Source organism: Podospora bellae-mahoneyi, chromosome 7, assembly GCF_035222275.1.
Source record: "Podospora bellae-mahoneyi strain CBS 112042 chromosome 7, whole genome shotgun sequence".
Classification (NCBI taxonomy): Eukaryota; Fungi; Ascomycota; class Sordariomycetes; order Sordariales; family Podosporaceae; genus Podospora; species Podospora bellae-mahoneyi.
This window is the reverse complement of record NC_085886.1, coordinates 2,650,406-2,661,863: the sequence shown is the minus strand read 5'-3', so window position 1 is coordinate 2,661,863 and position 11,458 is coordinate 2,650,406. Positions and strand designations below refer to the sequence as shown.

The 11,458-nt window shown below is 51.3% G+C and overlaps 2 protein-coding genes across 2 annotated transcripts; both read right to left on the bottom strand.

The window, feature by feature from the left end:
* Positions 1-2,025: 2,025 nt before the first annotated feature.
* On the bottom strand, positions 2,026-6,180 carry QC761_709530 (uncharacterized protein; the record flags this gene model as incomplete). The annotated part of the gene is made up of 2 exons (XM_062882505.1): positions 2,026-6,084; positions 6,148-6,180. The coding sequence occupies 2 exons, from the start codon at positions 6,178-6,180 to the stop codon at positions 3,553-3,555; spliced, it is 2,565 nt and encodes an 854-aa protein (XP_062728555.1). The 3' UTR covers positions 2,026-3,552.
* Positions 6,181-6,314: 134 nt separating this feature from the next.
* QC761_0109690 (uncharacterized protein) lies at positions 6,315-8,475 on the bottom strand (the record flags this gene model as incomplete). Its single annotated transcript, XM_062873207.1, is given in 5 exon segments — positions 6,315-6,330; positions 7,264-7,610; positions 7,695-7,889; positions 7,906-8,035; positions 8,450-8,475. 5 exon segments carry the CDS (start codon positions 8,473-8,475, stop codon positions 6,315-6,317), a joined length of 714 nt encoding a protein of 237 aa, XP_062728554.1.
* Positions 8,476-11,458: the final 2,983 nt, after the last annotated feature.

The window sequence follows — 11,458 nt, the reverse complement described above, 5'->3', positions numbered from 1 at the left end:
TTTGGAGTTCCCAATGACGTGGTCCGCTCCACTCTGCATCTTGAGCAGAGCACCTTTGCGACAGGCCAATGGCTTGGTTTCCTCTGCTCTGGGACTCCAGTCGAGATCGAACTTGCATAACTGCCATCCGGGGGGGGGGGTTGTTTTCATTTGCCATCATTGGTCCCAAGCTCTTGGGTCAACTTGAGATCCATCATCCCAATCTTGAACTTTTGATCTCCGGCCTCCGCATTTTGTTGCTTCTTCCTCTGCAATTTTCATCCAACTGTGGTCATCTCCAAACATTCCCAACCGCTTGTTATTTGGACGGTGCCCAACCTCCCTCTTGAAACCCAATGGCACTTCAATCTACATCAATAAAAAAACTTTTCGCACTCTGCCCATAGGGATTTGTACCGACAAGGTGCTCTAGGTTCGTTGAATCAATCATGACAGCAATCATTCAGATTGACTTGTCCCGAATGGACTAATTGATCAGACAATTGAGTTAAGTGAAAAACAGTAGGTCTGCACAAAGTCACCCTTCGGCGGCATCATAAGTTTTGAAGATTGCGTTGCCCACAGGCTGCCATCCATAGCCACAAACCACGCTCGCTTGTTATCAACAGCCTGTCAATATTGGAACGTCACACAGCATCCTAGGGCTACAGCAATGGCCAAGACCTACTCAAACGCATTTTTACAGACCGGTAGTCAGTATGGAAAGTTCCCTTGTTCCCAAGAACATTTTGACAGTCCCGTAGGAGATTGGCTAATCGAAAAGCCATACAAAACACCCTTCCCATAGCAGTCAAAGACCACGCACCTTACCTAGGTTTCATGAGAAAAGGCCACTTTTAGAGTCCTGAGACCAGCTACCTCCTCTTGGTTTGAATGATACATCGCAGAGCTTGCTCGAGAAGCCTCAGCTTTGCCGTGCAGTTCAACATCAAGAATTCCATAAACATCATTACAAAGAAGAAGCGCATCTCGGCATTGTACCTCCCATCAACTCAACCCCAACAACAACAACAACAACAACAACCCCCCTAAAAAAAAAAAAAAAAAAAAACCATCCTCCCACGTGAAGAAGAGAAGTTTACGAGATCAAGTATTGGTATGGTGTTAACATCGATGACTGTAACCCCAAAGCTATCTGATGCCAGTTATGAGGCTACTCATTACTCCTTCCTCCAACTGGACTTAGCTACCCCTTCCCGACCACCCCTTCCCCCTCCGCTCCTCCCTCCAGCTTCAACAAAAGGCCCAATCCCTACCACCACCACTCCTATCCAGACAGCAAACCCTCTACTTCCCTCCCGAGACAAGAACATTCGACCCAGGTGACTCCCGTCGGCAGTAAACAGCTTTGGTCTCTGATTATGCCATGGCATTCGATTCCAGTTTGATGACTGAACCGGGTTGAAGTGGTGTTTTTTTAATATATATTCTTTTGGTTATACTTTTTGTGTTATTTTTGTTTGGTTATATTTATTTAAAAAAATTTTTGCTAGTAGCCGCCTCGCGCACAGAAAACACAGGAACAGCTCAACAATTAAAAGTGCTCAGAATCGAGCACGAGATAGGCGCTCCTAGCGCGATCTCACCCGTATAACTCAGATAGCGTGTGTTATGCCAACCATGCCCTCATTCAGCGTGAGTTTGATTCCAGTTTATCGATAACAATACATGGCCAAATACAACAGAAAGAGAGGACTGCGAGACAAGGAATCGAAGCCAGGAAAGACACCTATCCGGATGCTGATTTGGGCCATGTTATTCTTCGAGACAGAGTGGTATATGGCTTGTGTTTTCCGTGTGTGAGGCATGTGGTTTTGGTACCCATGTCGGCAATGTTTCGGGCATTGGTGACGGATGCGCTGTTCTAGCTATCAGGTCTGTCCAAGGTAGGTAGATCTCCACCCAGCTAGCTGCGAAAGAGCTTGTGTATTACACGCGTGGTTTAACGTGACTATCAACATGTACCTTGCTTTGTGTCTACAGAAGGGATATACTCGAGGTGGGTGAATCGGATACCAGAAGATAGTTGAACGAGGCTATGACTATTTGATCAGCGCTGTAATATGGCAAGACATATCGATGCTGAGAAATCCGAAATCGAAGTACACAATCAACCGACAGTTTGCAAGTAAATCAGTACTAATTCGAAAAGTTCTCAATTCAAATTCAAATCTACCACCCCCTATTCTTTCTGCCTTCTTTGTTGCAAAACTAGAGCCCAACCACCAGGGCTGCTCTCCTTGCTTCCCACAACACTCACTCTCTTAGCTGCCGATAACTGGACTGACTCTCTCTGCTCATCTTGAAAACCTCCTTCTAGACCTCAAAATCAAGAAACCAACACAAAAACACCATCTTTTCCCTGACCACTCCATAAATATGCTTTGATCAAACAACTCAATAACTCATAATGCAACTTTTACCACCTCCACTCCTGCAAAAAATGCCACTCTAGCAAGTGCAGCAACGAGACAAGAAATCGCACGCAACGACAACCACGAAGACCAAACGCATAAAGGGTCCAGAATATCATCAGAAAAACACCAGCCAGAAAAGAAGGAGTTGAAGGGTGAACATAAACAGAAATAACCACTCTGTCCCAGTCCACCCCCCGAACCTCCCCTTTCATCCCAGCTATCTTCATATTTCATCTCATCCTTCTGTACTCTCTCTCTCTCTCTTCTCTCTCACTTTCATCTCCCAATCATAACCCCAACCTTTTGTACAAGAAACCCACAACACAAACAACGCCACCAAACCAACATCTATCCCTCTGAAAAAGAAAAGAAGAAAGATGTGTATATAACATATCTTCCAAAGGGCCAAGAAAGAAAGAGGGGTATATTAAAGACATTCAAATCCTGCCTGGCAACGACCAAGTCATCACCAACAACAAAGATTGAACATCATCAACAAACAGAAAAAAGCAAAACATGAGAAGAAATGAAAACTTTCTTGACCCGTTGGAACACATGTGTATATAACCACCCCTCCTCTTCCCCCTCTACTGACACCTCCTGTCCCACAATGCACTCTCTCTCCGTCTTTCCTCCAATGATGAATGGTGATGAGAAGATGCTGAATGATGCCCGCCCCCGCATTGATGAGAAGAAAAACAAAGCCAAACCCGCAAACTCCCAACGCTATGCTCCTGACAAATGTTAAACACAAAAAGCTTTGTATGAACAACGAATATAAAAAACCAAGCCAGCCTCTTTTTCAAGAGGTGGCAGGAAGATAAAAGGTGGGTATGAAAGATGGTCGAGTAAGCTTTTCCCAGTCCACTGTCGTTGCTGTTGCTTGCTCATCGTCGTTCAATCACTCCAGTCATCGTTCGTCTCTAAAAAAAAAAAACGAGCAAAATCCAACACCACATAGCAACATGATCCATCATCAAGACATGAACACATGCTCATTTCCCCCCATTTTCTTTCCTCCCATATAATGCCCATTCCATCTCCAATTCTCTCCTCTCTGTTTGTGCCATTATAAACTGGCGGGGTATCACAGAATGATGAAAATGATAAGAATTTTTGGCAATAATCTTCTTCTTCAGCCTAGCGTGCGACCGCTGTGGATCGCTTGCACGCTGGCAGCTCGAGGTGTGATTGAGTGGGGTGAGGCAGCGCCAAAGTCTGCCGGCTCGTGATAGTCTGGTGGAAGGCTGGTGGGGTAGCCGCCTTCCTCACTGAGCACGCTGAGATAACCACTCCCGACCTTGTCGCGGAGGGCCTCGATTTTTCTTCGATAGATCTCCCCACCAACGTCCCACTCCGTGTTGTTCTCGCCCGTATCATAGACAGGTGGAAGTTGCGGAATGACGCTGGTGTCGATTCTGGGGACCTCTGGCGCAAGGCCTTGGGGAACTGCAACGGTTTCCCCAAGGACGTTCGCCGTTGGCCGTTGTGTGTCTGGTGGTTGTGAGGTCCGGTAATTGGACTCTGGCTCGAGCACTGCCGTGGTCTTGTAACTTGGCACGCGAGTCTGATTGTCGATTGGCTGGGCATGGGGTATAGGGGTATCATTGGTTGCCAGATCGACAATCCGCCGCTTGGGTGCTCTCCGGCGCCGGGTAGAGCTGGTGTTGACCTCGCTCGCAACAGTCTTGGGCTGAGGACGCTCTTTACGAAGGACAGCGGGCTCCTTGATGGGGGCATCATAAATAATAGCCGGCTTGCTCACATCCACGGCAGGAATCTCCTCGGGTGGCGGCTTGACCACGGGAACAGCAGGAGGCAACGCTGCCCTCTCTACCAGATACCGCTTCTCCGAGTAACTAGGCCCGCTTCCATCGATGGTGATGTCCTCAGTATATCCGGGTGTTTGACGGAAGAGGTTGAAGATGGTGATGCGGTAGTCGCGATGAGTGCGTGTAAATGGGTTGCCATCCACATAGATCTCTCGGATCTCGGGAATTCCCGTCAAGCGAGCCAGTTCTGATGGGTCCGTTAGACGGTTGTCCCGCAAGTCTAACCTTTCCAGGGGAAAGAGCTTTTCGATTCCGGCAAGAGACTGTAAGCGGTTGGCTCGGAGGTTGAGGGCGGTGATGGCTGGGAGAGGGTTGCGGGTGAGTGAATGCAGCGAGTCGATCATGCAGTGGGCAAGGTTCAGGGCGCGCAGCGAGGTTAGCGTGGCGACACTGTCGGGGATCTGGGTAAAGAGGTTAGACGACAGGTCGAGGGAGTGCAGGCTGTTGGCCAGTGGTGCCAAACTGGCGGCGGGAATGTTGGTCAAAGAATTATCCGTCAGGCTCAAGTGCTTGAGGAAGCGCCACTTGGAGGCTGGGAGGATGCCCATGGAAAGGAGGTTGGAAGCGCTTCCACGGCCGTTGTGCCACGAGTCCGAGAGACTTGACTGAGAGCTTCCAGAACCAGATCGCCGGATCTTGTAAGAAGATCCGCGCACGTTGGAAGAGCCGTTTCTGGAACTATGAGGCCGACGGGGAGAGTGACTCCGTGGCCGAGTATCCCTTGCTGGTGGTGACTTGAGCTCATCACTGTCAATCCTGACGATCGAAGGCCTCCTGCTGTCGGTGGGAGTCCGGCCCTCTTGGTCTGTCCCAAGTTCACTACTTAGAGAGCCGACAGGAAGATCGTTTGCCGATTTCCGGGCATCAGGGGAACCAGGGGCAGAGGTGGACTTTGGCAAGTCCATGTGCGACACCGTCGGACTTCTCCGAGGGCTGTTCACAGCTCCTGGCCAGGTTGACTGTGTGGTGGGTGATGCTTGGCTCTTGGATGTGCGGCGCCTGCGCTTGTCCATGTCGTCCAAGACAATATCGATCAGGATATCTGCTGGGTCCTCAATGCTGGCACGCTTGAGCGTGAGCGAACGAAGCTGTTCTGAGAGCTTATCCCAACCGAAGAATTGCCTAAAATCGATATCGCTCACCTCCAGTGCCTGGACGTTTTTGAAGACGTACAGAGGCACTGCTGAGTCAAAGGGAAACTCTTCGTAGCCCCTGATGAGACGAGCGCGCCAATCTGGAGCTAGTCTCAGGCAGGGAATCTTGGTAAAGGCGGAGTAGAGGTATTTCAAGTCATTTTGGATCGCCGCCTTTTGCCTTTCTGTTCGAGCGGCGGAAATACCCGACCCGATTCCGAAGCTGGCCCAAAGAGCGGACATGCCTGACATAACGCTCCGAAGACTGGAAACCGAGTGAATGGAGCCGACATCGGAGCCGCGACTCTTGGAACGCTGAGATTGCCCGAGGAAGGAGACATAGTTTCCCGAAGCCGTTGTATCATGCAGATTCTCCAGGCGAATTTTCATGGGCCCGACAGGTATACTAAGCTCTTCGAATCGGGAGAGCAAATAAAAGAGGTGATGTGGGGTGAGGGCGAGCTTTGCTGATTTTACGCTGTGCGAGGTGAGGTTCAGCGAGCCCAGAGAAAAGGCGGCTGCCAGTGTGCTCGAGGTTGAGGCTGACGTAGCAGGCCGTTCGGGTATTGATGGGGACGTCGGTGCGTTCACAGGGGAAACCGACGAGACACTTTGTGAGGATCCATGGCGAGGTGTCTGCCGCCGAAACTGAAGCGCATTCGCGAGCGCCTTCTCGTGTGTGCGCACAAACGTTGCGAGTTGCTGTTCAGACAAGACAGTTAGCTTGGTTGAAGGCGGCGGCAGCAGCAAAGACACCAAACATACCTTGACAAAAAACTCCCCGTCTTCCGAGTCCATTGTGTCGGCTAGTAAGAATGCATGGGGTTATGATGGTGACGATCAAAAGGAGCGGATGACTGCACGTCTGGAGCGGGGCGAGGAGGATATCGTCCAAAAATGCCTATCGGATGCCTGCCTGCGATGCAATTATTTTAAACCCTGGCGAAGCTGGGTGGAATTTCTGATGTGGCAAGGGTGGAACAGCAGCCTGCCGAAGTGTCATATGTTAGTCGGTCGATTCGTCACCTCGCACAGATGTGCTGTGTGTTCGGTGAGGAAGTGAGTCTGTGTTTTCCCCCAGCGGAACGTTGGGCAAAGTGTGGAAAGGCAACGAGGTCGGCCAGCCTGTCAGCGAACAATAATAAAGCGGTTCTATCGAGGTACACGGGACGGTCCAGAGACAGTTTCGAGATCGCAATCCGGGAGAGAAGCCGTCGGTGTTTAAAGACAAGTTGGGCGTAGCACAGCGGTCGTTCAAGCTGGCTGACAAGTGGTCAAAAACTAGGTATTGTCTAATCGGTCGGTTGCGGGGAGGGCGGCGGCTGTGCGGCACATAATATAAGGTAGGGTGGTTTGCTGGGACAGGACTCCGGGACCCCAACCTGCTTTGTGGTCATGCTCTGGTCGATATATGGCCGATGGGGTTTCAAAACCAAAGACCCGTTTCAAGGCGAATGTTGGTGCATTGCCGGTGTTGACAAGACAAATAAATCTTGATTTTTGTATTTGATATCGCAAGACAGCAGGCAAACAGCCATTTGTGGTTGTTGTGTGTTTCTAGGACCGCGAATGCTGATAACGGTGGTTCGGTGTTGGGCGGTACCAAAGAAGGCGGCTCAGCACGTACCCGTTCCCGGGCACGGCGATATGGCGAGGAATGAACCACAGATCACGCGCAAGCAAGCAGGAGGGGGCGGAGGAGCTGAGAAAACAGTCACCGGATATCGATCCAAAATTCGAGGGGCGGAGAGAGGTGTGTCGGTCTCTCTGGGCGATAGCCGGGGCGGAGGAGTGTGCAGGACGCGGTCGCTCGATAGTTCGCTGGCAGGCTGGACGCAAAACACGGCCAAGGAAAATACAAATGTGAAATATTCAACTTACCGGGAATGGTGGTGGCCGGCGGGAGACCAGACTGTTCGGACCCTATCCGGGGGGGCTCTCGGATTTCTGTCGAAAAAGGCGGCCGGCGGAACGGGTGCCCAAGCAAGCGACAGAGTGAAGTCGAACACGGGTGCGGGGAAGGGTTGAGTTGGGTAGGTGTGGTGTGGTTCGGTCTGGTGTGCGAGGTGAAGCCGAGTGGAGCCCTTCTGTATTATGTATGGCGAGATAGGTATTAGGGTGAGGGGTTGGGCTGAGGTGAGGTGAGGTGAAGAGTTTTCGACCGACAACAACAACAACAAGAGCGACGACGTCTTTCTGCTGCTTCTTCCTATCCAGATATCCCGGCGCTACCACCTGCAGGAAAAAAGAGAGAGAGGGAAAAGAAGGGGTCCTCTTGGTGGTGAGGGGGGCAGATAGCGAAATTAAAATACCAATCCAACCACGAGCTGCACCTTGCACGGGGGCACTCCAGATTGGCGGCACTGAAAAAGCAGCGCTACTGCAGAGATGGTGGCGCCTAGTGGTATCGGTGACATGCCTGTCCAGGACTGCCCTCCACTCCTAGGGTCTGCCTGCTGAGGTGCTTGCAAGCCTTGGTTCTTCTCTCTCCTCTCACCAGCTTCGCACTGTGGTTGTGGTCACCCCAGCAAACCGTTTTCTGGTTTTTCTCCATCCGACATCAGGGTCCTGAGTCCCGTCCTGGGTCTTGGGGGTGTTGGGTCTGTCTTGATCACCGGCCGAGTTGTCGGTCGGGTCGAATCCACCAGAGACTCTGGAGATCAATCACCATCTCTTGCGGGTCGAGTGTTTCGCAGCCCGTCTGTCCGATCACTGTGCCTCTCTGATGTACACACTATCACACTCTCACACTCTCACACTCTTACACACCACTCACCGTCATTTCGCTTTGACTGTTTCCTTGACGACCGCCGGCACCTACCAGACCACCATCACTGCTACCTACCACACTCGGGGCGTCCAAGTCCAACCTACCTATCTATCTACACTAGAATGCCCCCTGCTGCTCCGTTATTATCTGTCCGACGATATGATATTGAGAAGAATTATGCTATGCTGTCCCATAATCTATGGTTAGTTCAAGACATGCAGCAATGGAATTTCATCAAAGTGCAGCTGGACCTCTCCCTGCCGTCATCTGAACCCAGCCAAGTGCTGGCTGCATCACTGGATTCTCGAGCCAATGGCCGGCATCATGACCATATGCGGGCTTGCAGCGCTTCGGCAGGATGATGCATGTCTCAAGGCTGGTGAGCACTCACAACCTCTGGATGATGCAGCCACTTCAGCGCCCGGCTTGAAGCGCAGCTGCGGCGCTCACGTCGATACGAAAAAAAGGCTGCCTCTGTGAAGCGGTGTAGTATGTTGTGCTGTGGTGGCATAGTGTAAGGTCGTTTGTGGTGGGTGAGAGGTAAGCATTCGCGTTCATCAGCGGCGATATCATATCGGTTGGAGTTTGATATTGATATCCGGAACGGCGCCGATGAGCGGACGGAACTTCTCGTCAGACATTGATCACAGTACCCAGCACTGTACGGAGCTGATTTGGAGCCGAGCAAAGGCTTGGCTGCACGGCAGATCAACAAATCAACCGCCCAAAGGGACTTGCACCATGACTTTTTGTGGCCTGGTGATCTTTCCCATCATGATCCCATTCTGATCACCCGAACTTCCGTGTAGCCGACACATGCTGATGCTCAAACATCTTCTAGAAATCTTTTTTTTGGGGGGGTGCTGTCCTCGACATCCACAAGCATCACAAGCATCAATCCTGTTTCCGCAGCCCTGGCGCTTTGTTTACTTGCACTCGAACGATGGTCGCTAAAAAGCTCCGGGCCCCGGTAATTAGGTCCTTATGCGTTGCCCCGACTGGCTATAGCACCCAAATTACAGGCCAGCCTAAACATGTCGTCAGATCTTCCGTGCGCACTTATCTCAACCCGCCTCATCTTCTGTGCGGTCTTGGAATTCTAGGATGCTATGTAGCCCAAGATGATATCTCTAGTATAGGGTTGTATACTTACGTGTCGCTGACCTCGAGCAAAAGCTTCTCGCGCTCACAACATCCGGAGGGCAATGTGGATTGCCCGATGTTGCCCAGAGCCAAGCCCTGTCGACAAGGTCCTCCCATGAACCCTAACATCCAGGGTTCAACGTCAGTCGCCATTCACCTCACGGGGCCCCGGCACGCCCACACACTCCCAACGACCTCCCTCTTTAAACACAAGGGCCTTGGCATACCGCCGTGATGCCATCCTTCCAGCATCCCATTGCTTGGATCAAGACGGGATGCCTTTTACCAACCGCTTCAGCCGGAGAAAAAAAAGAAGAGAACAACATTCGAAACATTGTCGTGGAGCCCTGACGTTACTCGATCACGCATGTCTATGACATGTCCGAGTTGGAGATCGATACGGCATTCAACTACCACGACAACTCCATCCTCAACTATCAAGCCAGCGCAGCACTTACACGTTTGTTGACGGGGCGGAATTATGTCATACTCTGCAGCAACCGCAAAGCTCTCTCGTCGGTGATTGGGAAGGGTGGCCGAGTGGCATGTCATCCTGCTTCGCGGCTAACCCAACCCTGCTGCAGACAGCGTTGCTTTATCTATCTGCTATGCTCCCCCCACATTCAGAACACTTTACAGCGCTTGTGTGGACACATGGAAGCAACGCTAGGAATGGCTCTTGTCTAGAGAGGAAACCGGGTTGTACGAAAGGGATGGAGAAAGATCTCAGTCGAACACCCTCTGTTTTCTGGTTTGTTCGTTTTCCCCCTCCTCAGCTCGGTGTTGCATAGCCCACAATGCACATTCCTTCCAATGACCTAGAGATACGCCGGCCTGTCAAAGTCTGGCCCGGGAACGTGCATCTCGTGCGACCAACCGCTGGTGTATCGCCAGAAGGTGCGATCTTGCGGGATGGTGCGGGACATTCCGGGAGCGATGTACTATCAAAGATTGCCGCCGGCGGGGTTGATGTTCAGAAACCCAAGTCCCTCCTTATGGAACAAAAGGCTCTGCCTCACGCCAGCATCCTGCGGTCTCACCGCCTCTGAGTCTCGAGTTCCATGTCGAGCAGGATAGGGTCCGTTATGACTGGTTGGTTGAGCTTGAAATACCTCCGAGTGGTGGGCATGGTGTAGGAGTTGCCGGTTTAGGTAGCAAGCCCCTCCTTCAGAGACCAACATCACCACCATCCAAGATGTCTATTTCTGAGATGCAGATCGAGTCCAGAGGTGTCTAGACCCAAGACAGATATTATCTCTCGATAACCCAACGGAGAAATCAAAGAGAACATCTTCGGCTCAAGACACCAAAGCTCAGCTGGATATGCCCGTCAGCGCCGAAGATCGTTGCTATCCCATGCAGGAGTCTCGCAAGATCATCTTGATCGACTCATTTTCCATCCTCCTCTTTTCCCAGCCCCTCTCTTCTGAACCAGTCGATGAATTTCTTGCAACAGAGATGCCAAGAATGCACCCACCCATCATTCCATCCATCCATCCATCCACCCAACCCACAACCATCGTTTTGAAGCCTTGCAGGTTTCATGCCGTGCCATTCATTTCACTTCTTCTCCCACTTACCTTACCACCAACTCCACACCACCCACCATCTAACATCCTGCTTCCTGTCATGAACAATGCGACATGGGCGGGTGGAAAGTGGGAGTTGTGTCTATGTGGAGTTTTGTGCATTACCCCGCCCTATCCTATCGCGTCCCGACGGCTTCGACCGTTGAGGAAAGAAAAAATGATGCCCTACAAACAGCAGTAGACCTTGTTCAACATCTCGATAATGACGTAGAGAACATCTGATGTTTTGAAGCTAGGTGATGCGGTTCGACATATCCCGGTGTAGACTGCCGTTTGTTCCGATCATGGATGGGCATTTTACCACCACACCATCTGAAGGGGATCATGACACCTGAGAGAAAGCGGGGGGTTTTTTGTATCACGAGGGTAGAGGGAGGGGCAATCGCCTATGGCGGTTGGGAATGGGAATGTGCGCGTATCGTTTCAAGGGTATATGAGGCCTTGATATAACCCTGGTACACTATTTGGGGACGGGGGGGTGAGCAAAGGTGAGAGGGCTCGGTGTATCCCGATTGGGAAAGCCTAAGTAGTGTATTGACGCCAGACCTCTACGCTGCATCCTGTTAAGTACGGT